The following is a 27,178-nucleotide window of genomic DNA, read 5'->3' as shown; positions in this document are numbered from 1 at the left end:
CGCGAAGAACGTTATAGGACAAGAAAAATTTTATGACAATCGGATTGGAAGCACGTTGCTTTTCGAGGCACGGGCGGGGGTATTGCGCACAAAAGAATGGTGGGCAAAGATTTCGACAAGGAAAACAGCAAGACAGACAACGGACTCTACTGCTTCGGCGTGCGCCATCTGTGAGGAGGTTACGGAATCAACTGAACACATTGTGTTGGGGTGCCCTCGTATTTCCCCCAAGGCGAGAACAGACTCTCTGGCAGAAGCGCTGGGCTTCGGCGGCGACGACGAGTGTGTGAACATCACTAAGAAAAGACTGGAATATTGGTGGGGAAGAAGTAATCCCAGAGCCCTCCTCTAAAATCTACGGTAGATTAGTCCTGACCAGGATTCGCAGTTACGAACTGCTGAGTCCGCCCGATACAAAGGGAACGGTCCCAAGATCATCATCATCGTGACTCCCTCTCCCCAATAATGCTATGTGGCGCTTGCAGCGGTCACTAACGTAACTAACCCGTGACCCGTCTCTCCCATAGGGGATCGCCAGCTGTCCAGGTCTCTAGTATAGAGTAGGTCGTGCCATAAACTTTCACTGTCTTGTACTTTCACTTGGTTTGGTTTTTTGTCGGCTGTGGTTATGGTTGTTGCAGCCGCAGCATTTCGCAGGATGGGTGTAGATATATACACCGGAGCGTACCAGTAACGACCGGACTTTGGTAATTGTTTGTAACAAGAAGATCATGATCATTGTCATCATCCATGTCGGGTGCTCACATCGTCTATGATTACTCGTTTGCAAGTTTAAACAATGACCTTTTTTTACAAGTACTAAGAAAACTTTCCAAAGGTGACAACCTTGCCGTATCATCTGCTGAGAATGGCGATGTAGTTCGCCTCGTGCACGATGACGACAGCTACAGCGATGTCCTCTTTGACGATATCCCCATTAAGATAGCGGCAAGAACGGTTGTTCCAGCCGAACCTGCTGAACCGAGACCTGTCCTGCATGCTCTCCAAGTCGTAGGGGACAACCTCGAAGAGTTGCCGGATGATGACCAGGTGATTTCGGAATGATGAGATTACTATAGCGCTCTAAATCACGGCTTATCTATTGCAGATTCGCATAGCTACCATAAAGGAAAGTTTGCACTGCGTGGATAGTGGCCAGAACCTGGACATTAGGTTTCTTGCTTCCCTCACAGCCGAAATGGTGAGTCTGTATATGAGCGTGCCCTTTCGTCTTATACTGACTTGTCGCAGACGGCAGCCATATGGGATGAATTGGAGACCAACGCGGTAACTGAGATAAAATTGGCAGCACTCGTGAAAGCTTACCTCGCAATAGACGTGGGCCTCATTCATGGTATAGTCTTCACGAGACACGCTGTAATGCCCAAGGTAAGGATCACTTAGCTCCGTCGTCTTTTGCAGAGCTTTCCTTTGCAGCTGAACACTATGAAAGACTGTGTCGTTTCCCGTGTCCTGGCTGATTGTCTCGCAAAATTTGCTGCCATATTTCCTCAAGTTGCTATTGAAGGCCTTGTGGTTCCTTTGGTTCGCACACAAGATGCTGGTATATTGCTAGAATTATACCTTGCACTGTCTTGACATGCCAGCTGTATTTCTTTCTCAGGAAAAGGGACTAATGAACTTCTGCGGGCTCTCATCAAAGATGGCCTGCCGAGAGATCATGCAGCGCTTTGCCTGCGGTAAGGCGTAGACATTAAAAAAAGAAAACATTTAAATACGTGGCCTTTACAGACATCTTCTGCAGGAATCTCAACTTCCGAGGGACAACCTGGTTACTTTAATTCACACGCTAGTCACGAAAAAGGTGATTTTTATAGGCATGGTGGAGGTGTCAGACCATAGGTGTCCCATTTTCTACAGGGGCCTATGGAAAACAGTCTTCCGCAACTTCTACAGTGGATCCTGCAGGTCGGTGATTTGCTAAGATCAGACACCAAGTTTGCAAAACTTGTCACGGACTTGCTGAATTTCCACGGAGCTGAGGTAGGGAGGGCATTTTGTATTGACCCTGCACGTTACGAAACACATTACTTGTAGATGACGCGGAGCCAGCTGGAAAGTCTCTCGGGTGTCGTCCTAACAAATGGCACGTTTCTACGACAACCGCTTCAGAATGCCCTCAAGACATGTTTGGCTGGTGAAAAAAAATAGGATGGAATGCAGTCTTCGAAATATCTTTTATTGGCTTCGTGCATAGTTTGGAGCGCCGTTAAAAATGCCTTCTTCCCAATCATTATTGTCATCTGACAACATTTCTTTCACCTCAGGTATTTTCCTGTCCTCGAAAATGTTGCGTCGTTACCTTGCAAGGCTCACCAAAAGTTCCACTGGGACATTCATATTTGCAAGTGGAACTTGGTTTATCTTTGTATGAAGAGACATTAAAGGTGGACTTATTATCAAAATGTGTCTCGCGAAAAACACTGACGTTAAACCAACTCTCTAAAGAATTTGCTACAGCTGAGGCCAAAGTACTAACGTGGACACCGTGAATGACGGATCTTTTCTTTCAGGAGGAAAAACTCATTGGTTTTCTCAAAGGCATGTCACCATTGGCTGGTTACGGAATGAGATTTTCCATAGAGGGAATATTGGCATACCCTCAATGTCCGTCGTCTGCTCTCGTTTGTGTATTCCATCGAAGAACAGTGAAACTATGCCAGTATTTCGCGCGAGATTTTGGATACCATAGTCTGCGAGGCATTAAGTGAAATTATAGTTTCAAAATGGACTGGAACGGACACGACAATGTGACGCCTGTTTGTGCCCATTAGTGCTGTGTCCGCTGCAGATAATATTCTGAGCTCCCACTTGACCCAAGAAACGCAAGTTCCTCTCTGCAACATTTGTCAGAAAAGTCTCGTTCCAAGAAAGCCTTTGATGGCATAGTCTGTATTATGTACGTTGGAGTGTGAACGTGGTCCAACGTAGTCAATCGAGATGACTGCAAATAGGGAGTGCCTCGAAACTGAAAAGGTTCCACCAGGCTGGCAATTACGAAGACACTGCATGTATCCCAACATTTGCCATATTCCTGTACGTGCTTTTGCCACAAGTATTTCCGACCCATCATGGATGTGGCCTTGTTTGTTGTGACGAATGCACAGAGCAAAAATCCCTGTGGATAAGGTGATGTTATATTACGGAACATTATATTATGCAACTTTGAGCTTGGTACCACCGGAGGCAAACAGTAGATGCAGCTCTTGCAAGCAAGCTATGCTTTTGTTGACACTTTCTCTCCCGATTATGTCTTTGGGGAATTCGTCAGTAGCTTCGGCAGTGTTGAGGACACCTGAGTGGGCCCATACATGCTTCTCTGTCCTAGTTCCATCACCCAATCCTCCTCTCAAGCTACCCAGTATTTTCCGTCTTGGAGGGAGGTGTCATGAAGTGTGGGGGGCGAGACCCGATATTTTGTGCCCTTTTTAGCCTTTCTGGCAAGCATTTTGGGGGGGGTGTTGCAAGATTTTTGGTGGTGCTGGGAAAACCCTTGCATGGAAGAAAGTATGTATGTCCATGACCGTAGCAGACTACAGCAACAGCTCCCATGATAATGCGTAGAATGATGAGGACAAACTGTCACGTTGCACTGTCACGTTACGTCCTTGAATCATACTTATTACAAATTGGCTCTGTCATAGCTATGCTTTGGGACAGGCAACATTCAATGCGGTCTCCCCGCTGTTGGCAATTATGAGACTCAACAAAACACGCATTGGCAAGATCATAGGTGCTGACTTACTTTAACAATTACTTTGACAAGAATAGGGACTTTATGTGGGGGGGAGAGGATTTCATCCTCGTTTTCCCTCACCCAAATGCCCTACCCGGTGCCTGCCCGGTGCCTGCCCTGATGCAAAAGGGGACGAGGCTACCCTGAACCTGAATCTGAACCCAAACTCCCCTCTAGCTACGCCACTGCAGAAGCCACCGGGACTTTCCAAGAGGGTCCACGCACCCTCTGAGAAGTCTGCACAGCAGGCATTCAAGATGAACATTATGAAAATCGCATGCTACACGCGATTGCACATCACAGTCTTGTAAACATTTGCTTGAAGACACGGAACCCCAGACTCCCCGACGTCTGTGCATGAAAGCGTTTGCGGCTTTGCGGCGGACCCCGCTGAAAACTCTTGGCGTTGTATCCACTGCGTATTGCCAGTATTGCCGTATTGCATCTCTGCATCTCTCTCACAGGCGCGGAAGGGGCGCCACATTCGCGCTCGATATTTGCTTGCAGAAGAGGAGGGAGGAGCAAGGTACGATCTCACACTTGACTGAATAATGCATATCATGCTGGATAAACATCGGAGAAGTTCCGTTGCCCTGTCCCGAGTTGTAAAGTTCGCAGGACGGTCCGTTTATTTATGAGGCTAAGTTGGCTGGCGAAAATGAGTTCGGAAGTGATCCTGGTTTTGCTCACTGCCGTTGCAACAGGGAGTTGTTTATTCAGGTTAGACACTTTTTCCATTTTCCACCGCGTTGACGAGTACGAAGCTAAAGATGATCGCTTCACATGACCGTTCACGGTTTGCTGCACGAAATAAGAAAAATCGGTAGATGGGGTGTCATTAATTCCTGAGACATTGGAGAGAAATGTACGTACAAAACCTGCCAAAACGACTGCACTCGGGAACTTGCTTTGATGATGGTGCCGCACAGAAGGATGTTTTCTCCACTTTGACATAGATGTGTCATCTACTGAGCCTACTCATTCCATACCTGAAACAATCCCTTTTGTTCAAATTGGTGCATGGGTAAAAGACCAACTTTCTGTTGGCAACAGCTTTGCTTCCCTTGGTTGGTATTACGATACGAGTGGATAATTTCTCGTTTCCAAACTATATATGGTTGGGGAAATTTATTCTCTTTGTTCCTCAACATCCGGAAGACTGCCTGTGTTCCGACGCTAGTGAAACACGTGCATGCCACCACATCGTAAATGTGGATGGGGTGACGATGACTAGGTGTGTACGGAGATGAATCGATGAATCTAAATACCCCAAGGGCCCTGAGAGCATCACGTGGGTGTTGTCACATAGAACAGTAAACAGTACATGCCACGCCTCTGCTCTATGTGTTCTCGGAGGCGTATCTAGATTTACTAAAGAGCAGCTAATTGATGAAGAGTGAGGAAGTAACAAAGTGGCCGCTGTGTGCTTACTTGAGAAGGCAGTGGCACATGGATGTACCTTGTGGTAACGCTCTATTGCTCCATTCTCTGACTCTCACGCAAACGAGATATGTCACAACACGTAACCTAACTGACCCTTGTGCTGGACTCTTAGGCAAACGAAATATGCCAAAACACCTAGCCTAACTGACCATCGTGCCGGACATGCTCGGTGCGACCGCCACACCAAACGTCCGCAAATGTGTGTGAGTACACGTGTGAAATCCAGACCCATTACACGAAATAAGCACGATCACATATAAAAAAAGTGATAGTTCTCAGATGAGAATACCATAATATCCCATACCCAATGGGAAAAAAAAGTGACACGAAAATTCAGCTGTCCAATCTCGCGAAATATGTTCGCGTACATGTAGACCATGGCTGGCGTTGTCAAGCCCGGGCCCTGTGGCTGAAACCTGAGCCCAGCCCAGGCCCGCATAAAAATGCAAATGGGCTTGGGCTTTTGGGTAAGCCTTTGGGTAAGCCTGGGCCCGTGCAGTTCTCTAACATGAACACCTTCTAGCAACCCAAGGCACTGAAGGAAACCAAACGAGAAAAAAAGAACAAAAGGTCAAACGCGCAAAGCAACATTAATTCGGCTTGAGACTGCGCACTCTAAAAAGGCTATTATGTCGTCTAAAAATATTCAAAAAATCAACCGCCAAAATGTTACATTTAGGCATTTATAGGCAAATGCCAAAAATTCTGGGCATTACTTATAACGTAACATCGTAAGTTAGCTTACAACTGAGCCCATTCTTTGTTTGTCTTCCATTCAGTTTTCCTCGCTTCTCATCCTTCCATTATCTGTTTCCATTTTCCCACCCTTGAGGTCGTAAATAAACTTTTATTGATTCAATTTTGGGTTTTGTGGGAAGTACGTCGTAAGAGGAGCAATTTGACTGACCCATTTCAGCGTGCCTTTGCACCGCATCAAGTCAGTGCGATGCAAGTTGGGAGAAGTTGGTACAGATGTGGAAGTTGCACAACCCAAGTACAACAGCGACGATGTCAATTTGCCAATCCCGGAACCTTTATCCAACTATCTTGATGTAAGTCCAAATATTTGACGCGCGAATGTCACTGCTGAGTGTTAATACCTTTTCTTGTTCCTTCATATTTTAGATGGTGACAGGGTAAGTGCAGACAAATGTCATATGTCTAGCGGTAAAAGCGGGGTTTATTTATTACGGTATTTCGGGGGCATAAATTTGAAAGATGTACGTTTTTTGAGTGGTGCGCAAGTATCGCTTCAACAGCTGCTTCGTGTAAAGGTCTCATCTCGATAGGAATATTTTTCGGCTATGCTACAGAGTGCAATACAATGTTAGATGGGTGGTAGTGGGAATTTTTATATCGCGTAAGAAAAGCAAGTGCAAAGTTTGGCTGGCATCAAGGGTGTCTTTCCATGGAGTGCGTTTTCTGTCTGTGACGCGGCTCATTAAATAAAGTATTTGTTTTAGGCCCAGTACTATGGTGCCATCACCATTGGAACTCCTCCGCAGTCTTTTCGAGTGGTCTTTGACACTGGCTCTGCCAACCTTTGGGTTCCCTCCAAGCAATGCAAGTGGTCCAACATAGCTTGCTGTAAGCATATCGCCTCAAATGACTCAGAGCCCTGAAATGAAATGTCTCCAGTAATTTGGAGTTTTCTCAAAAGCCCAAAATGTGGGAAATCGTGATGCAAAGAGCGCAGCAAATGTGTGATTGAAACATTCCAAGATGACGTTTGGCAGAACAGAATAGTCTGCACTCTCACCCACTTACGCGGGGAACATTTTTCCGGCTATTTGCAATTTAGCTCCATTTTACCACATTTTTAATAGTGTGTGTTTTTCCATCTACTCTCCAACAAATTGGTTCAACGTGATAGAGTGCCGTTGATTTTTATTACGGGGGCGGGAATATTATTGGTAGGAAAGGAAATGTCTACAGATGGGTTTGGTATTCCTTAAAAAATGAGAAAATAAAAAGGTTGAGCGTACGAAGAAACTGCCTTTGGTCTAGTGAGGTTTCTATTATTTAATGGAGTCTTCATAGACTAAAATATACTTTATTGCAGTGCTACATAACAAGTACGATCACTCAAAGTCGTCAACATACAGGAAGAACGGAACCTCCATTTCTCTGCAGTATGGAACCGGCAGCATGAGTGGATTTCTCAGCTCGGACAGGGTAGCCGTTGCAGGAATCAATGTAAGGAAACATTCTCCGCAGGCACAACCTATTAAATTTGACCCATTGGGAACATATTGTGTTTCTTCCGACAACTGAAAGATGTCACCTCTGTGTTCGTTGAGCCTGCGCAATTACATTTTGATGACCGAGAATACGTACCAAAAACTAAAAACAATTGATTGAGCAAAATAAGGAAGACAAGTTTATATTGTAACTCCTGAAAACACTACCATGTACAACAATGGGTGCCAGTAAATAGAAACATGAGTTTTGTGTTGTATGCTTGCCATGTCCAAAAATTCAAGCGCATAATTTTTAACAGCTGCCTTATATGTTGAGTCTAATCTGTAACTGTATATATTATGTTTTTTCAGTATCCAATGTTTTTTGAAAAGACCCTTAGTGGTATGTAGGTAATGGACATTTTCCAAAATACGCAACAATTTCTTTCGGAGCATCAGCAACTTGGATAAGGAGGAGCTGGAAGAGGTATCGACGAGCAATAGTTAAAATGCTAGCGATGCATGTGTGATATAAGAGCCTTAAAACGTGGACCGGTAGAAAGTGTTTGTATCTGTAAATCACTCCTAAAGCACCTTCGGCCTGACATAATGTATGCGGGCGTCCCACGTTAATGTAGCAGACGTGTTTCAACAAAATTTCAAAACTTGTTATGTGCAGCTAAGCTATCCTGGCTTCCGTCTCTCAAAAATCTCGTATATAATTTCTCTCTCTGTCGGATATTTGTGAGCAACTAAGATGTCATCCAGAGCTTGAGGGCTTTTTTGTGTAGAGTTTTACTTACCATCGGAAAACATGCACGGTATATTTTATGAGATTTGTCAATGAATTAAGACATCGTTCGCTGATTGAGTAATATTAAGAAAAAAATCCCAGTTGGTACCTTCAATGATATAACTCTCTGATGCTGGAACACAGAAGAAAGGACAACACACAAATCGTCGAGTGCATGCAAGAACAATGATATATTTCTGTAAGTCATTCTTCCTAGGGACAAAAATATAGGGAAGTTAATGGTACAGCTCCTGCCAAAGTTAATAACAGCAGTTGAGAAAATGTGGGCCATCAGGAAATCTTGGCCACCCAGAAATGGCCACCCAGGTTGGCCATTATCACGCTCGGAAATGAGAGACAATTTTTTCCAGCGTTATTATTAACGTTGACGGGAGCTGTAGCTGCCCACATCGCAGGAAGATCCCCGTTTGCTACGAATAAGTCTAAAAAGACGATGCCATGTGTGCTGATGATGTACATGTCGGTGGTGGATGTTTTATGATGCGAGTACATAAAGATATCAGGTTGCAAAAACTGCAAGTGTTAAGTAACGACTCCAATTCATCACACAGCTGAGTTTTTGATAAGTCAATATTCGAGTCACTTTTGCGGTGTAACATAAGACAGGAATTGTTCTAGGAACCGAGACCTCCCGGAGGATGAGCATAATGCCAAAAATTAGAGCAGAATATTCTTCCACAATTTCACATTAAAATTTCTTACTAACCAAAATGCACACTCCTCTACCTTTTTTATTTTTGCGATTAATGTAGAATGTTATATACCTTCAAAGTGAACGAAATCATTGCAAGTTTGACACCATGTTTCAGTAAATACTAAAACTTGCAAGATATGGTGCAACCTATCGAATAAAACATGTATCTCTGAAGTTTCATTTCTAAGTGACTGCAAGTTTACATGGAAAAGGATAACATATTTAACGGACAAATAAGTGGCTACATCGTCAACAGAAAGTGACACATTTTCAGGCATTCTGAGGAAGAAAAATTAGACAAGAAGAAGAAACAAAAAAAGTAGAATTTTTGGGATGACTGCATCAACAGAATCACTTGGGAGTGAAACCTGTTAGTTAAGCCAGTTGGTTTATTTGCAGGTTGCAGACAACGTCCCCACAATTAACAATTGTGCCAGAATTTGCAGGTTCAGAGGAACTACTATGTTCATCGGTCCTGTTATTGCGTGGCTGTTTTTGCGCCTTTGAGAAATGCATTTTCTGCTATTCTAAAAAAACTGCTTTGTATATTGAATATGTGGAGTATAAACAGTGCATGCATGCAGGTTTGTCAAGAATCTCCTCGATACGTTGATTTCCAGGAAAAAGTGTACAAGATCCATGACTATTAAAAATTGCAGGTTCTAAATCAGACCTTTGCGGAAGCAGTAACAGAACCAGGCCTCACATTTGTGGCTGCAAAATTTGACGGGATACTCGGTCTCGGTTTTGGTCGCATTGCTGTCGGCGGAGCAACTACAGTATTCGACAACATGATTGCTCAGGGCCTGGTGCCTCAGCCTGTGTTTTCTTTTTTTCTCAACAGGTGGGTTCATTCATGTAGTAAGAAAACTATTTTTTATTTAGAAATCTCACGAGTCACAGCCACTTGAGGCATTATGATGCAAAAACACGGAGCTGTATGTGGTGGCCTGGAATAGATGTTGATATTCTGTTCCTAATGAGGGAACGATGCGCTTGTGTATTCTTACAACTCTGTCGAATAGTGGCAGCATTGCCTCATCTACTACTATGTTACTCTGTTGACAGAAACTCCAGCTCGTCTAATGGCGGAGAAATCACATTTGGCGGAGTGGACAGACGATACTTCGTGGGAGAGATAACTTATGTTCCCGTAACCAGGAAAGCATATTGGCAGTTTGCAATGGATGGGTGAGTAGCTAAGAGACATTGTTTTGTCCCCAGTGCTTCGGTCTGAAATGGGAAATTAATAGGGGTGTGCGAATATTCGAATTTTCGAATCGGATCGAATATCAAACGCTCGAACTATTCGATTCGCGAATCGAATATTCAATATTCGATTTTTCGAATATTCGACTATTCCACGAATATGAACGACACAACCCGAAAGTGTGCTTCACCTGGTGCTTCCGTGCATGAGGTGAAGCCTCCTTTACGAAGTTGCCCTTGCTGCAGGACCAACACAGGCTGGACGGTGCTTAGTTTAAGATAACGTTATCCAAAGTTAGTTTTGTGTCTGTGGAAGGGGCGGCGCCCCTCCCACATGCAGTTTAGCGGTGCCGACGAGGGACTTTGATTTGATGTCTGTGAGGTTGCCTTTAAAAAGTTAGGACTCTCGAATAATGACTACAGCCCATGAACAAGAAGGGTGTCTTAAAGATGTCCTTTACATCTAAAATTTCAGAAGTGCAACTTCCTAGGACGAGTGCAAAGAAACTAAAGGGTGTTGATGGGCAAAGCTGAGGCAGGATGCCAATTCGTTTGTTTCACAAATGGCCTGTGGTTGTCTGAAACAATTACAGCCTCATCCATATAACATGCTAATGCCTGACATAAAATTTTGAAATGAAGGTAACCACTTCAGTACTCCAGTAGGTGTAGGCTCACCTGAAAAGCAGGAAGCACTCTCATATAAAATTAAAGAGTAGGGGCTTTAAACAGAAGAATTGCATGTCTGTGACAGTTAATGCCAGAAAAATTACACTAAAGCCATGAGCTACAAAATGGAAACTTTTAATGTGAAAGTCACATATTTTAAATTTTGCACAAATATTCGATATTCGATTCGGTATTCGGAATTCCCCCCCCCCCCCCCATTCGATTCTATATTCGATTCGACTTAAAATATTCGGATTCGCACACCCCTGGAAATTATGCTTTATGTACTAATTGGTAAATTTTAACTGAAACGTGACTTTTGCAAACGGGCTGGGATCGAGAGTCCAATTTTTTTACTCATTACTGAGATTTGATTCGTTGATGAAATTTGCTCGCTGGCTGCAACCACAGCCCATTCAAGTGTTTCCGTGATGGTGAAGCTTTACTAGATCGGAAACCTTCTACAAAAGCGATACGATAAAGGAACTTGTCAAATCGAAGATCGAGAATGTCATGTCAGCAACTCAAGAGGAATAGCGCCGGACGTGCAAAAAAACGAAATGACCTCTATGTGTTGTTTTAAAATTACACCTTGGTTAATAAAACTGACATCTTGATTCTAAATTATCTCGTAGTAAATGCAGCATCTTCAAACTGAAACCTTGGGCTTTTCCTAATTCATGAAACTGATGTCACGATGGAATAATTAGTAGTGAAACATGATGAGAGTAATGGATGAGGTCATTATCGTTTCCAGTATGTGGTTGTGACCATATGGGAATATCTGTTTCAGCATGTCCGTGCAAAACAGCACTGTGACATTCTGCTCCGAGGGTTGCCAGGCTATCGCAGACACTGGGACCTCACTGATTGCGGGACCCTCCCTGGAAATTATGAAACTGCAGAAGCTCATAGGAGCCACACCGCTATCTCACGGATCAGTAGGTGTCTTTAACGTGCTTATGCTGGGAAAAATGATTGTCTCTTAGTACACAGTAAACTGCGAGGACATTGATAAGCTGCCAGATGTGAGCTTTGACATTGGCAATAAGACGTTTGTCTTGCATGGCAGCGACTACGTTCTAAGGGTAAGTGCTGCTGCAATTCCTCAACTGAAAATGGTACAAACAAATGGTGTTTTAATCAGGTGGTTCAACTGGGCCGAGAGGTGTGTCTCTCGGGATTTGTTGGCCTGGACATTCCGGCCGGACCACTGTGGATCTTGGGAGACGTATTCATTGGCCGCTACTACACAATCTTTGACCAGGGCAACATGCGTCTGGGATTTGCGCAAGTTGCCCACATCCATTAGGAAGTAAGTGTGTGTGTGTGTCAACTTATGGAAAGATCTCATGTAGTTTCCCCTGTACATACACAGTGCTTGACAGCGACAGCAACTGAACAGCATTGGTGGCCATGGACAATGGAGGAAAATGAGCAGTAAAAGTTTGTCAATGTGGAAGGGAACGTCCAGGAATGACTGCTCCAAATAACAATAACAAAAATAATGGTTAATGATGAAGCAATAAAGGATTCAACTGAGATACCTAGTTTCATTTAGATGAGTATCCAAGTATCATCCCACAGAACAGACTGCTGGAACACGTAGTGGCATGCTACAAGTGCAAGTTTTTAAGAGGTCACAATACTCACACGGACTATCAGCGTGGCTTCAGAAAGGAAATGTCAACAATTGTGCAACTGGTGAGTGTGAATTTACTAGTGTTTTAGATAAGGCTGTCTAGGTTGATTTATTGTTCTTAGAGGTGAAATTGTTAGAGGTGAAACTGTTCAGGTTGTTCTTATGAAATTTTTCGAATACAAATCGAATACGAAGATATACTATGCAGAATTGTCCTTCGAATAACAAATATCACGTTACAGGACGAAGGCTTCTAAGAGTAACAATTAAGCCTCGAAAACAAGCATCGCCACAGTTGTGTTCTGCTGATAATAAGAAAAATGCCCAAAGTGCTCATAAGGAATACGCATTAATGTAATTGGCTTAGCATAAGGCACACGTGCCTACCTTCTGAGATGTGCACCCACTCACTCACACTCCTGCTCCTCGCCTGACGCGTCGTCTGATGGAAGTAGGTACGTTTTTCGTGCGCATTGCGATCCCGTTTAGTTACACTCTTGCATTTCGTCGAATTCTATTCACTGCTGGCCAACCGTGTTTGTGGATACTTCATTGTCTACAGCGAAGCAGACGCTGTCCGTGTATAACCATACTTCTGCAAACAGTGCCTCGGCGCAAGGCAATAGCCACAGAGGGACAGGCTCCTGTACTTTTGAACACTTTGACAATTGCGTGTTTGTTGCGTGTCTACACTCTTGGACCTGGAGCATATGGTTCGCGATGGAGTTTTAATACGACTTTGTGACTTTCCTATTGGGGGATAAGGCTAGCAGTGTATGTGTTGGTCATGGTGTTTCCTTTTTTGCGTGACAAAGTTATGCAGAATTATGTAGTGCGACTCAATGGGACCCCTGCATTTTGTGTCAACTCCTTGGTGATCTGGAGCATATGAGTTCTGCGTAATCCGTTTTGTATACGTTTCACATGTACTGTTTGCAATTTCTTGCTACCTGCCATTCTACCTTCGATAAATCCGAGTTGTACCAATTTGTTTTGTTCTTTCAATATATAATTCTGGAGAGATTGTTACATTGAAGCATTGAAATCAAATGTGTAGGATTGAGGGTTCGTATCTTCAAGCAGAATCTATCTAGGAGGGGATGTTGGCCATCAGTATCATCATCATCATCAAATAACATATATATCAAAGAATATAGCAAAGAATATCCGGCACGTCCGCACATTTAAAGCTGGACCCTCGTTCCAAAGAGGCCCATCAGGGGTGCCACTGATGGATGGATGGATTGGATTGTTGGACTGGATGGACGCCATCCATCCATCCAAATCCACTACAGAAACGCTTGTGGTGTCTTGGATACTTCTCCCTGATAAAACGAAAAGAGGGACCTGAACCTGAACCAGAACCGACTAACCGTTGACCTGTCTTTCCCATAGACGATTGCACAGGTATACGGGTTGAGGTTATCCAGTTGACAAGTGTGCATGAAAGATGTTTTGCAACTTGTTCCATAGTAATCCAAGCCTGCAATATGACACGGCATGCTCGCAACTGCACTGCCGGCGCTGTCTACACTTACCACGAGAAACAGAAAGACACCAGAACGTGTGGTTATGGCACGCAAAGCATGCGCTTGGGAAAGGATGCTGTTAAGGACTACGACTGCTGTTGCCTGTCCTTGCAGCCGTGTCGCAACCCTGTCATAACGTAAGTGGACGCCACTCGGTTGTCTCACTAGTAGCCACTCGGTCTATGTTGTCATCGTAGGCCCGATGGGTTCTTATACGACAAAGAAGCCATACTAGAGTACATCATTCGTCAGAAGACGGAGAATGCTCGTTTGCTCAAAGAATATGAAGCACAGAAGAAGAAAGAAGAGGTTAGTTACTTTTTTTAGTCTGCATTTGTTGTAGCACTTGAAGTTTTACAGAAAGAATTACAACAACTGGCCGCTGCCGAGCAGCGTTCCAAAGCAGAAGCATTCCTCAAGACGGAAGATAATATTGTTCCATCAACGTCCTCCAGTGGTAAGCGTATCTTGATGTGGTAGCGTAACTGCTATGGCATGTTCCTATATATTTTGCAGAACTGCAGAGTGGCTCTTCCCAGACGGATAGCAAATTGCCCAGTTTCTGGGTTCCTTCTCTTACACCTAGTGCAGAAAAGAGAAAGAAGGAAAAGCCAGTAAGTGAAAATAATTTCCATTTTGAGCTAGAGAGCATCGCAACTTGTTTCAGGGTGATGTTGTGCTGTGCCCCATGAGTGGGAATCCAATCAAGGCCAAACATCTGTTTCCCATAAAGTTCACACCCGTTAATGATCCTGATGACAAGGCAGCCCTCATTAACAGAAAGGTAACAGATATGTGGCAACCACTTGCAAAGATGTAGACACAATTTTCTCCAGGCGAGGTACATGTGTGCAGTCACCCACGATGTGCTCAGCAACTCTGTACCATGTGCCGTGCTCAAGACCTCGTAAGTTACATTTTTCTCAGAGGTCATGCGCACTTCTACAATATGTCATCTTGTTCTTACAGCAATACTTTAGCTTTTTTTTTTTTTGCTCGCACTAATAGCTCTGGAGTGAATGCACCGCTCAATAATTGAAATTTATTCTGCAGAGGAAATGTGGTTACCATGGAATGTGTGGAAAAACTCATCAAGAAGGAATGGTTAGATCCGACCAATGGGAAGAGTGTTACGGAAAAGGACATAATTCCCTTACAAAGGGTATACCCTCCTAAATTTGATTTCCATCCAATGAGTTTCAAATAACTTCAAGCAAGCTTCATATGTTTTCAGGGTGGTACAGGCTATGCCAGCACAAATGCAAAACTCAACGCCAAAGTGCAGAAGCCAGTGATGACGGTGTGACAAACTTTCCTAAAGCGCGCAAAATTATTCCCCAGACACAATCCGTTTCAACGAGTTGATGGTCGAAATATTTATGAAACACAAAAACATTGCTGCGGTATTGTTGTTCCAGACTAAATAAATGTTGGCACAATATGGTGGCACTAGAGAAGGCACATGTGCTGCCCAAAGGAAGTGAATTAAGTAACATAATGCATCTTAGCAGATGTCTTTTAGGAGTCCTGGGCACATAACCTGGATTGTGAGTAAAATCCAAGGATCAGTCAAATTCATTTATAATGAAACTGTGGAGAAAAGTACCATGTTCACGTAGTAGAAAATCGCGGCCTTATTTAGTGTCAATTCACTATAATGAGAAAATTAAAAAGATTAGAAACTGCAACTTGTCACTGTCCTTATACTATAGTTTATTTCACGTTTTTTCTTTTTCGCTCTGGAATATAGTTGCACATTTGAGATGAAGTAACCGCTCCGAAGAGGAAACAGCGAGGGGATAACACGAGCCTCTAGGTGAAAAAGATCTGTCTCGTCTTTTTCTATGCCTACCGGGTTTCCAGAGAAATTAGTTACAGTTGGTTGACGTTTTCCCAGTAACAACTAACAAGTAACTGACTGAGAGAACACACAATGGTAGGGTCATGGACACTGGCATAGATAGAATAATAATGCGGGAGGTGTTCTAAGGTGCCCTGGTATGCAACTGGTCGTGGCATTTAGTAGCATGCTCTCTCATGTCGGATCTGTTTGTTTACTATTGCGCTTCGCGAATACGGTGACTCGTGTCGTCTTATGAAGTTTTGAGTTTCAAAATGCCTCGGTATTTTAGTGTATACGTACGGGGATATACCGCAGGAATTCATGTAGGCACGGTAGAAAAGTAACTCTGTAGCACATTTTCCGCCAGAGTCTTCTCTTCCAAAGGGCGCTTTCGTGTCCATAGGTTTGTCAACAGCCTGTTGCGCGATGTACAGGTTGTCCCCACAGAGGTAAAAAGTGGGATTTTCGGTTTGAACCTGTCAACCCTGACAAAGGGATAAGACCCATCTGAGAACTGTGTCATCTGGAAGGATGAGGCATGTATACGGTGAAGCAGAATGTGCTCGTGAAATTATGCTGCTCCTATGGGCACCTGTCACAACTTCATTGCAAAGGTTCAAAATGGTTCTAAACGAGTTAACTGTAAATTATCGCATTGCTAAATGGTGTAAAACATTGGTACATCTCTTGCAATACCTATTGTACTGACAGTAGTTTGATACAGCAGCTTAGGCTGAAACATGCTACAGAAAGCTTGCTTGGTTCAACCAACTATACAGTGCTTTCCTCGAGATGAGACAATTGGAGGAAAAATTGGTGTGCAGTAGATTGATTTACATGGAGAACTGTTCATTTCAAATAAAAGCTAATCTGAATAAAAAGGACACTTTTATTCCTTCTTACTCAGAGTCAAGACATTAATTTCTTGCTTATTATATTGTGAACACAGAAGGGTAGAAAACCTAGCAAGCTGGTAAGGAGGCTTTTACAACAACTTAGCACATCCTCCAGGAGCATTATTGGGGTGCACAAGTGGTGTAGGTGAACAAACGCATCTTAGCAACAAAGAAAGGCGCCAGCTATGTGGGGATGTTTCGAAAGTATAAGTCTTTTTTTTCTTCTTGCTGTATACATTGATAGTCTTGTTGCGTAGTATACTGCTCGTGCAAAGAATAACGGCGTTGCTAATAAAGAACGAGACTTTTCAAAAGAATTTTCTGGAGGGATATGAGATATGACTTTCTTGTATGTAGAGTTTAATGTCTCAGAATTGTGTCCAGCAACTGGTTAGTGGCCGCTTATAGAGTGCTATTTGTCCGCTTTCACCAATTTATTGCAGTGAGCCACATTCAATGACATTGGAGCTTGTGGTTAATGAAGTAGGTGTTGATGCAGATAGTGTGTCGAACATGTCTGGATGTTTTGCAATGTGGGAGGTTGATTCGGAATGGAATGGTTTCCATTTTCACTCGGGGTTTTTTGTCTGCTAGGTTGGCTCGGAAATGCGTCAAACGTGTGAGTTTTATTTGGCGAGAGATTGTACTTTTTCTGGCTGTGCAAGCAGTAACAATATTTTATTGTGGAACTCAACCATGAAATAAATAACTATCAGCTATTTGTGGGTTCAAACCCATACACCATTGGGATTCTTGTTGGTTGGGACAGCATTTTCCAACTGCCGTGGGGATCCCATTATCTTCCTCGTGCTTCCCGGCCGATTGGAGAAGCCTCCTACAAGATATTAGTCAAGTCAAGGTATGTAAGATTCCTTCTCACAATTACCTAATCAAAAGAGAGTCAACCGTGATATCTTGAAAAACAAACTACTTTTCAAATGTTTACAATTCATGATCGACACTTGACATAGCGAGAGAACTCTCAAAGAATGATTTGTCCCCCGAAATGATGCACCCTTGGAAGTCGTCGGAGATGTGTCTTGATTATAACCATCGTGTCGTAATTGGCAACCCCCGTGAGTAGCCCGTCCGCACGATCCGCTACTCATCTGCCCGCACAATCTACATCATGACTGGACAACAAAAATTTGAATTTTGAACGCGCAGAAGCGGATGTACGACTACTGTAGCAGACGACAACTCCTATGGAAATGCATAGAATGATGATGATAATCAACTTTAGAAAGAAGCATCTCTCGTGGGAAATCCACCACTTGTACAAGAATACTAAGGAAGGCCCAAGTACAAAGCACGCTTCCAAATGCGGCGCGTATGACCTTCTTCCTTCTAGTAGGTCGTGGTGTTAGCTTAACTCAGTCAGTAGAGCCACGGATCGGCAATCCAGAAGATGCTAAACCTTTTCATTGCTCTTACGCACTTGAGGCTTTGTGTGTTGTTCTTTCTTCTGTGTTCCAGCCTCAGAACATGACTTTCCATGAGTGTCTATTGCCACATACTAACAAAGATGTTTGCCACACGGGCAGTCAAAAATTAACGGGGGTCAAATTAGCGAGGCTTCACGGTGTGCATCACCTACTTGGGCAAGCTCAAATTTTCGTTTTATGGCGAAATTGAGAGAGGAAATGTACCTGTAGACTCGAGCCAGTGTTTGTGCTCTGCGTCAGCCAGAGACAGGGCCAGGAGGTTGGCTTCCCTCAATTCTTGGCTCAGACGCTGCAGGAGAAGCTTCCTCTCTTCCAAGACAGCGTCCTCCTCTCTGCGCTTTTCCTCTGCAACCTACGCAATCATCCGTTGATGATAGCTGTACAAATAGCTGTAGCGTGGGAGCTAACCTCTTGGCAGAGCTGTCTTAGCCTCTGTTGGCAGTGCAAGAGCCTTGCCTCACAGTGTGCCAGTTGAGAACGTGCCAGGGTGAGCTCTGAGCAGAGTGCTTCCTCTCCGTCTCCCTGTAGCCGTTCCATCTCCGACCGTCCTCCCTGATAGAGACGCTCCAGACGTGACAATTCCTCTCGAGTTCCCAGACGCGCCTCCCAGTACGATAGTTCTGCAAATTGTTTTTGTAAAGATGCAATTTATGTAAAGATGAGTGAGAAGGTCTCACCAGAGTCACAGTGTGTGAGCTCTTCCTGTTGAGAACGTAATCGCTCTCTCTGAAGGCTCACCAAACGCACAAGGTCTCTGTACTGTTGCTGAGGGGATCCTTCCACTAGTCTACGCTTGGACGTTGGGGAGTCACCAGGGGACTCTTTGTGACTAGGCTGATAGCGCTGTCCAGACCGAGTGACTGCTTCATCGTAGGGGGGAGGTCGCAGAGGCCTCCCATCTGTAGGTTTGCGTGTGCTAACAAAATAGAAAATGTTGTTGCCAAAAAGTTGACTTCTCTGAAAGGAGTCTCACATATGTTCAGTCTTTCGTGGTGGGCAGCGTCGCAGCAAGAAGCGCACGTCTCCCCTACGTGCTAAAAGTCTCAGGGGTCGGTCCGAAGGGGCCAGGGATCGTTCTGTGTGGCCCCAACGCTCCACCAGGGCAAAGCGTCCGGACTGTGCTGTAGCGTGTGCCAGGGCGTAGACGACATCCTCACAAGTGGTGGCTTCGGTGACACCACACACCACCCTTTGTGGACCACCCTCCACCCACACCTTCAGCTCCATGGCACTCCTGCGATAACAGCTGCTGATACCAAACCCTAAACTGCAATTATCGCTATCCACTGTGTGTTGTATGGTTTTCAAAATAACTTATCTGATGACACTTGTCGTGATAAAACGCAAAAGACTTCAGATTAACTTGTCTGTACTACATTGTTTTATTTATTCTGCTGAATCGTTGATGGTATCACATTCGCACGACAGTTGGTACTATTTTAAAACGAAACTGTTCCCTTCTTTAGCATCTGATAACATCACTTGAAGGGTGCCAATCTAGGGCGGTACTTGACAGCGGGATTGATTGAGGGTTGAGGATTCTTGCTATGATGAGATCAATTGCAACTTTTCAACGGGATACATATCCCGACTTTATCCGGAAGCTAAGCCTATCCCAGTGGCAACAGCATCCCGTGCATCCGTGATGAATACACAGTTTGCACACAGGATCATCACGGTGCAAGTTGTCCTTACTGATGAGTCATGCACCATTCATTTATGATACGTGATTTATCTTACCCTGGCACATGAAGCTGCCCGCTGAGAGATCCAGCACAGACACAGGTTTGTTTTTGCTATTTTTGTCTTTGCGTCCGCGATGTCTGCTTTTCTAGTTACGTCACTTCCGGTAACGGTTTCAGCGATGACGATTGAGATATCATGGGTGGAAGGGTGGAACCTGGGTGGAACGTATCGGCGTGGCGGTATCGGTAGATAAAGGGTAGATATGAGGGTATCAGTTGTGAACGTAATCTCTCCAAGTATGAACACGTAGGAAAATAATTCTTTTTTCCTTCGCCTATTTCGCACCAATCTGCCTCCACTCTGCGACTGGTGTAAATATTTGTTTGTCTCTGGTCGAGCAAATAAGCCTGTTTTAGTTTTGTGCACGTGGTTTTGTGACAGCGTTGATCTGCGGGAATCCTTTCGGAACCTCTACCCGAGAAACGTCATCATGACATTGTTAGACATACCGAAACAGATCGGAAGGGGAGAGCCGGTTTCCGCGACCAAGGTTGCATCCCTTTCAGGGATCATCGTAATCCCCTCAAGACCGTGGTTTTCGCATTTTCGGGAGCGGTTTTCGGGAGCGACATAGCTCAACAACGCTCACTCAACTCTACCAAGCCGGTGGCACTGTCGAACACTATGACGTCATTTGTTTACAAACAGGGAGAGATCTATTTTTGAAAAAAAAAAAAAGAAAAAGGTGCGCTGTAAACTTATCTCTACGTAATATGAAATTTACTAATAACGGAAGCGAAACTCAGTTTCAAGTAATCGGTAATCCAGAAGATGTGGGTTCGATCCCTACAGCTGGCTAAGGCTAAACTTTTCAGTGACTTTCATCTTTCATCGTTGATTTCTTAGGCAATTTGAGGCTTTGTTTGTATCTGTCCCTTCTATGTTGTTCCAGCCTCAGAACATTAGTTTCTCTGTGGTTTCTCTCTTGTTCAGTTTCAAGATCAGCAGGGCTGGTCACGGTCACGTGGGGCTCCACAAAAAAAAAGAAAAAAGAAAAGCCCAATGGCCGTCTTTTGCAGGCGGAGTTGGGTCGGTTGGGTCTCTTATCTTGTTCGTGCTTCCACCGTGTATCTCAAGTAAAATCTCGGGATATGAAGCGAAATCTTTTTGCGCACAGTTTATCGTAGGTGTAAAAACTACGGCAACGACACTTGAGTACTTGAGCTAACACGCCGCCGCCTCCCTGCTGGGAAGAAGTGTGGTTGCCGTAGTTGAGCCAAAATTGTACATCCTTTCTACACCGAGTCGTTTTTCGAGAACATCATGGGACAACCCTTGAGTAGCGCTGACCATGTTTCGCGTCAGGCCTGGAAGGAGATCGCGACGCTGACATTTCAAGATTTTATCGCCAAGATAGAGGAGTTGAATGAAATGCGAGTAGTTTGCGCTTGGTACAACCACGGTACTAACATGACGGATATTCCAGATGCCGGTCACAACCTAGACAGAGAAGACTCGTTTTCAAGGCGTGCAATGTGACAGACACCCCTGTGCTTTGGAAAAGCACCGTTCAAGTACGATGTATGAGGGTAGGAACGTTTTTATTAACTGCTCCAGGAGTGATTTTTGTTTCAAGTAACGTAAAGTATACATGTCACAAAATGGCACTTATAGGGGGTGCAATTTCGGAATCCCATTGTCAATTTTAGTTGTACGTAAAGTGATCAAGTATTGTTCACGAATTACTAAAACGAAAAAGTATGCCTCGTTCAGTATTGTGGAAAACAATTCAAGTCTAAGCTTCCACTCATTGCAAAACTCAAACAAGCAAAATGGAACACACAAGAAGTACTCTAGGTATGGGAAATTATCAAAAGATTTCACCTGCTTCCAAAACAACCTTTAAACCAGGGATCTCAAACACTAACCTATTTTGTGGAACGCGACGAGCAATGGACCATTTCCGTGACGCCCCTGGCGTGGGAATGCAAAATGTTAACCCCAAATGAGGTGGGAAAGTAGCGAGAGAAGATTATTGTACTGATTATACTCAGACCTCAGGTCAAGGTCAGCTTAGTTTAGTAAGTTAGTCTAGGATAGGTGTCTCTAGCAGAGCACTGCACGGGCTTACCTGAAAACCTGAGCCTAGGCCGGGTACAGCTTTCTTTTGTGGGCCTGGGCTGGTCTTTCGTGTCACCATTATGGGCCCGGGTCGGACTCGAGGCTGTGCTCTTAGTTAGCCACGGTCAAATTTTACATCCTGATGCAGTGCCAGGCAGGGTAGCCTATAGATTTCTCAGCCAGACTTGAGCTGAGAAACTTCGGGTTTGGGCTGGGCCCGTGCAGTCTCTAGTGCCCTGGGAGGGGGGGCATCAAAATGTGTTGGCTTCTTATCACATTTTCTTGTCAATCTGTTGTTGGTGTCAAATTTTTTGCTCTTCCCCACAAGATATGCGAATGTCTTCTTCAAACGCACGGTTGACACTGGCAGCACCTACAGTGTGCCATGGGAAAACCTCTGACCTAACTTTACGTGAATTTCCGCCCCCTGTATTAGTCAGGCTACTATTGCACAGCCGAATATTGTGTACACAAAAAGCAATCCTGCTGGTTAATTCCAATATATTCCTATACTGGAAAGAATGTGGACTGATTGAGACAGCAATGGTCAGTTTGAATTGACCCAACATTGCCCGTTTTATGTGTAGTATATTTGTGCAGTTTCCACTTGCAGGTGAGCACGACTGTACCACCCGCAGTGCAGTCGTACAGACTTCTCTCCCTGCGAGAGTTCCTGCAGTCCTACCACATGATTAAGGCATACCACTCGGCTGCTGCAGCGTCACAGCACGAAACTGATGGCAGCGAAAAATCCTTTTCCTCTCTTTTTGACAGGTGAAATGAGGAAAAGAAAAATGGCATATCGTTTATATGGTTACTCGAATTTGCAGCCTTCAAGATAACCTGGAAGAGTGTTGCGTATGCATGGAACGCAAACCTCAAGTCACCTTGCCTTGCACTCACAGCTACTGTCTCTTCTGCATTGAACAATGGTATTGGTCAGCATTAATTCTCTGCCTACCTTATCTGAGCAGACCCCTGGAATCAAAAGTATTCACCCTTTCACTCTTTACAAACAAGTTTTCTAGACAATGAAAAAATGGCTAGGAAGCAAGCGAGCTGGTGAAGATGATGCATAATGTAAAAACCCCCGAGACTAGGGAACACGAAGTCTCAAAAGACCTCGTGTTGTGTCTGTCCCTTCGTGTTCCCTAGTCTCGGGGTTTTTACATTATGCATCAAGTTTTCTAGGGTTTCGTGCATCAACGGCTACATGTGGCGCCATGCCGTGTCACTCATACGAGTTAACTGGTGGAAATAGCAGGTGCATTCCATGCCAAGTGATCCAGCGATGCTGCTCGACCATTGCGGGTTCTTGTGAAAAAAAAAGGATGCTTCGTGGTGGCAGGGGGATATCGAATACGAAATATTAGTCCCAAGTTTGGAATGGTTCCACCGCTAGGGGGCTCCTAAGTTAGCTAGAACCCTGCATGGGCCGACTTTTTCGGGCCCGACTCGGCCCGGGCACATAGAAAAATGGCCCGGCCTGGGTCCGGCCCTTCATGTTTTTATGCAGCTCAGCCCGGTGACTCAGTGAGTAGATCCTGGCCTAGTATTTCCAGCTGTGACTTAGACGTTTCTAGCGATTATCGAACAAATTTATAAGTAAATTTATAAGGAGACGAGGCAAGGCCACAAACATACAAGAACTGTCGGTTTAACACCGCAACGGCACGAGACCAGAATGCTGGCGGGCGGTATTGTTACACTACCGAGATTTTGTGGAAGCAGAGGATGGTGTTGACAAACTCCTTCTCCCAATCACTCTCAATAAGCTTCGCAAACATGATTGTGAAATATGTGAGGAGCAATGTGAAGTGGCTTTGAGAATGTTCTAGAGGGTCGAATCATACGCATAATGCACTGTCCTTTGCTTGTCTTTGCAAATATACGCGCAGGAATAATGCGAGCGCGCGATGATATGAACTAATAGTCCTCCGTTGTGTGGAGATAGCTGCGTTACCCGGCCCAACCTGACTCTCAGAAACATTTCTGCCAGCCAGAGCCCGGTCCAGCCCGTGGTGTTTTGTTGTCTGGGCCGAGGTCGGCCTGGAGCTCAATGCCAACAACAAGCCCGGTCCAGCCCGTAGTTCGGGCCCGGTCAAGACTTTAAAGTTAGCAACCGGAGGAAAAACCATTCTCATCTTTGGTAGCGTGCAGTGGCCATCATAGTGCACGAAAATAGCTCAAAATTGACAGGCATGTCGTAAAAGCCCTACTTACGTACGATTAAGTGTCATAGACTGGATACGTAAGATACGCGAGTAAAGACGTTTTACAATGTACCTGCCAATTTTGAACTATTTCGATGCACTGTGTCGGTCACTGCATGCTACCAAAGTGAACATGGTTTTTCATCTGGGCGCTAACTTTGGAGCCCTTTAGCGTGGGCCCTTCAAAATTTGGCAGAAATGTTTTGTATTTGACATCCCTCTGCCACCGCGAAGCATCCCATTTTTTTTCACAAAAATCCGCGATGATCAAGCAGCATCGCTGAATCAGTTGGCATGGAGGGCACCAATTATTATGGAGCGATACGCTATAAATACACACATACTTGCGCAACGTTGTCTCCCATAATAGGTATTTCTGGGGGTTCCCACTTAGCTATCTTGAAATAACTGCAGTACTTGTACGTACCAGGACGTGGCAGCTGTTATCGAAACGCGCAGGAGATAGTCACCCTTTTCCGAATAAAAGTATCAATTGGACAGATTTCTGACTGCAGGAAACTTTATCTGCCCTCTTAGTTACAGTGTTTTTTTTTTTGTGTGTGTGTGTGTGGGGGGGGGGGGTCATGAAAGTGTGAACTGAAAAAGCATTAAATTAATTCTTTTGCGAGGAATGTCTCCAACACAACCTGCCCTTTGTGCCGAGAAGAGTTCAATACAACCGATGAGACGTGGGTCATGTCGGAGGCACCAGCTTCCGAAGAAGTTCTCAGTGAGATGGAGAAGGCACTCGTCGAGATTTCCACCAAGCACAGCAGCGACAACGCATCTTGAACATTTTAATGGGTGTCGCAACTCGTGCTTTGACTGTGCGGAACATTTCCACGTTTCCTGCGACTCAAGAGAAAGGGACTGCCTTAGTCCTAGGAGAAGGACTATACAGTCCTTCTCCTCTGGGTTAATAAGGTACCGAGGATTTGTGCCACGGAAATATCCAACATGTAGGGAACAGCTCAAAAACAAAAGCCACCCCCATACAAAGCTTTCTTAGTCAACAAACTATTGTGGGATGATAGTTTATAACGGAATTATTTTACGTAGGAAACTAAAAAGATAATTTCTGCACGATGGAGATTCTTTATGAGTGTCCTCTTCTAACTAAAGGAAGTACCATCCCAAAAACCTCTACGGGAAATTATTTGAAATTTCTCCATTTTGTACCCGATAAACGGGGATCCTAGTTTTCCGCTGTAAAAAAAAGAAAAAACAATTTCCCATTACAATTTTGGAAATTGTGCGTTTTCCCGTGTCAACGATAGGCACATACATAACTTACGGTCTGTTCCAGGTCCACATATAGTAAACCAGCAATGTCGCAAATTTATGCAAAAACCGTAACACTGAATCACTATAGAGGTTTGTAATATTAAAGGGACCATGAAATGATTTCAGCGAATTTAGAGTACCCTGTCTGAAAGGGTTCCCTCACTATCATAAACACACGGCCTTTTAACCGTATTCAGTGCACCGGGGCGCAGTTACTGGGATACATCCCTTCAAAGCTAGCTTATGTCATCAACGTCCAGTCCTCTCAGCCAATTGTGGACGACAGCTCTGGTCCAATTAAAACATATTTCGTAATGAAGTTTGTAAGCTTGCTCGCAAAAGACTGTCTGCCAATCGGCAACATCCCCCGTGTTTGACGTCACGGCCACTTTCCCTCGCAGGCAGGTCGTAGCAGCCACGGTTAATATTGAATATTTTCAACTTCATATAAACCTCTACCTGAGAAGTGACGTTGGTAGCCACACCGAAACCAAAACAGATTGGAGAGCTGGGTTCCACGATTGGGCAATTGTTCGCTGCCTCCTATTGAAAGCAAAGTAGGACCAAAGGTCGCGTCCTTTTCAGAGACCATCGTAGCACCCTCAAGACCTTGTTCGCCATTAGCTTTGAACGTAGTTGAGCTCTACCAAACTCGTGGCGCTGTCCAACATTATGACGTCATTTGTTTACAAACAGGTAGAGGTCTATTTCACGGGGTGAATGCTTCAGCACGGAGGAATAAATTGAAAATGGTCGTATCCTTTCATGGTCCCTTAAAACATGCTTTATTTTTCGGGCTCAGTTTGTATATACCTAGGGTTCTTGGTTTTCGGGTTCGGGGGAATCGGGTGTTAATTACACGCGAGAACTTCGGGAGAAATGGGGCACTACAATCTCTGTTTGATATGTCATTGGGGAATATCCGGGTGAAACAAAACACTTACTGGGGCAGTGAATGACTTTTTCTCCTGCAGGAGGGCATTATAAAAGGTTTTCACAAAGAACTGTCTTTGCTCATATTATGATTCACTTTTCCGATGGTTTACCTAGGACGACAAGTTAAAGACGACGCTCTCAGCAGCACAGAACAAGTTTTGCTACAACTGTGCTACATAAAATGATAATTTTTCTGTGCCCAAAATGAAAATGTGCGTTTTTCCTAGGATCCCTGTCAATAAACGTAGTGTTATTTTATAGAGCGACCAAGTAAGATTGAATGGACAACTGTAGCCAGGTTTTCAAATTATGGAATGATTGTCAAGTCCCCACAAATTTTCTTGCCTCTTTGTTCCTTTGGTATCACAATATGTGCAGTTGGAACCACATTTTTTGCCGTGCATATTGGAAACGATTCAAATAGACTGTGGAGATTTTGGGTGTACAGTTTGTGTGGGCTACTCTCTGTTGTCAGGTAAGACACAATCTGGAACAATTCATTGGTTGGTTTCCCAGTCAGTGTAAGTTTTCTCTCTTGTTCTGATAAGCGTTACTTTTTAACCAAGTGCTCACAACATGATTGCGTGCAGACATTCATCTGTTTTGCAGGCACAGTGGAGCACTTGATCAAGTGCAATGTTTGTAACAAATTGTATTGTTTCGAAGGCAGAACATTCATTGCACATAGTACTTGAATGTGATGAAATTTTGGTGCATGATTTGAAGCATGATGAAATGACCTTGGAGTTGTTCACTATATTTCCGATTAAATACTGTCCAAGCTCCTGAAAGCAAGACCGCTTCCTTCCAAAAATGA

At 44.2% G+C, this 27,178-nt stretch overlaps 5 protein-coding genes across 6 annotated transcripts; 4 read left to right on the top strand and 1 right to left on the bottom strand.

Annotated features, from left to right (window-relative positions):
- The first annotated feature begins 598 nt into the window (after positions 1 to 598).
- Positions 599 to 2,426, top strand: LOC135395091 (uncharacterized). The gene is made up of 8 exons (XM_064626301.1): positions 599 to 1,050; positions 1,109 to 1,201; positions 1,252 to 1,389; positions 1,438 to 1,564; positions 1,625 to 1,700; positions 1,753 to 1,825; positions 1,882 to 2,004; positions 2,059 to 2,426. Exons 1-8 carry the CDS (start codon positions 751 to 753, stop codon positions 2,170 to 2,172), a joined length of 1,044 nt encoding a protein of 347 aa, XP_064482371.1. The 5' UTR covers positions 599 to 750; the 3' UTR covers positions 2,173 to 2,426.
- A 1,863-nt stretch (positions 2,427 to 4,289) lies between these two features.
- Positions 4,290 to 12,308, top strand: LOC135395087 (lysosomal aspartic protease-like). Its single transcript, XM_064626295.1, has 10 exons — positions 4,290 to 4,477; positions 6,117 to 6,252; positions 6,664 to 6,787; positions 7,263 to 7,396; positions 9,548 to 9,732; positions 9,957 to 10,079; positions 11,560 to 11,707; positions 11,756 to 11,854; positions 11,914 to 12,081; positions 12,145 to 12,308. Exons 1-9 carry the CDS (start codon positions 4,392 to 4,394, stop codon positions 12,076 to 12,078), a joined length of 1,200 nt encoding a protein of 399 aa, XP_064482365.1. The 5' UTR covers positions 4,290 to 4,391; the 3' UTR covers positions 12,079 to 12,081; positions 12,145 to 12,308.
- A 1,354-nt stretch (positions 12,309 to 13,662) lies between these two features.
- On the top strand, positions 13,663 to 15,625 carry LOC135395085 (nitric oxide synthase-interacting protein-like). 2 transcript variants are annotated; one of them, XM_064626293.1, is made up of 9 exons: positions 13,663 to 13,815; positions 13,882 to 14,074; positions 14,135 to 14,246; positions 14,298 to 14,400; positions 14,454 to 14,551; positions 14,605 to 14,721; positions 14,774 to 14,844; positions 14,991 to 15,099; positions 15,172 to 15,625. In XM_064626293.1, the coding sequence occupies exons 2-9, from the start codon at positions 13,899 to 13,901 to the stop codon at positions 15,241 to 15,243; spliced, it is 858 nt and encodes a 285-aa protein (XP_064482363.1). In that variant the 5' UTR covers positions 13,663 to 13,815; positions 13,882 to 13,898; the 3' UTR covers positions 15,244 to 15,625. The 2 variants fall into 2 exon arrangements, with proteins under 2 accessions (XP_064482363.1, XP_064482364.1); XM_064626294.1 differs by having other exon boundaries at positions 13,670 to 13,815; positions 14,298 to 14,394.
- Positions 15,626 to 17,335: 1,710 nt separating this feature from the next.
- On the bottom strand, positions 17,336 to 19,970 carry LOC135395084 (ras association domain-containing protein 8-like). Its single transcript, XM_064626292.1, has 6 exons — positions 19,862 to 19,970; positions 19,095 to 19,355; positions 18,799 to 19,037; positions 18,530 to 18,741; positions 18,326 to 18,473; positions 17,336 to 17,511 (listed from the first exon to the last, which is right to left on the bottom strand). Exons 2-6 carry the CDS (start codon positions 19,346 to 19,348, stop codon positions 17,405 to 17,407), a joined length of 960 nt encoding a protein of 319 aa, XP_064482362.1. The 5' UTR covers positions 19,349 to 19,355; positions 19,862 to 19,970; the 3' UTR covers positions 17,336 to 17,404.
- Positions 19,971 to 20,854: 884 nt separating this feature from the next.
- LOC135395082 (RING finger protein 141-like) lies at positions 20,855 to 25,227 on the top strand. Its single transcript, XM_064626290.1, has 5 exons — positions 20,855 to 21,240; positions 21,294 to 21,396; positions 22,542 to 22,702; positions 22,759 to 22,860; positions 24,771 to 25,227. Exons 1-5 carry the CDS (start codon positions 21,131 to 21,133, stop codon positions 24,931 to 24,933), a joined length of 639 nt encoding a protein of 212 aa, XP_064482360.1. The 5' UTR covers positions 20,855 to 21,130; the 3' UTR covers positions 24,934 to 25,227.
- Positions 25,228 to 27,178: the final 1,951 nt, after the last annotated feature.

The sequence above is a fragment of the Ornithodoros turicata genome, chromosome 5 (genome assembly GCF_037126465.1).
Source record: "Ornithodoros turicata isolate Travis chromosome 5, ASM3712646v1, whole genome shotgun sequence".
NCBI lineage: Eukaryota > Metazoa > Arthropoda > Arachnida > Ixodida > Argasidae > Ornithodoros > Ornithodoros turicata.
This window is presented reverse-complemented; position numbering and strand designations above follow the sequence as displayed.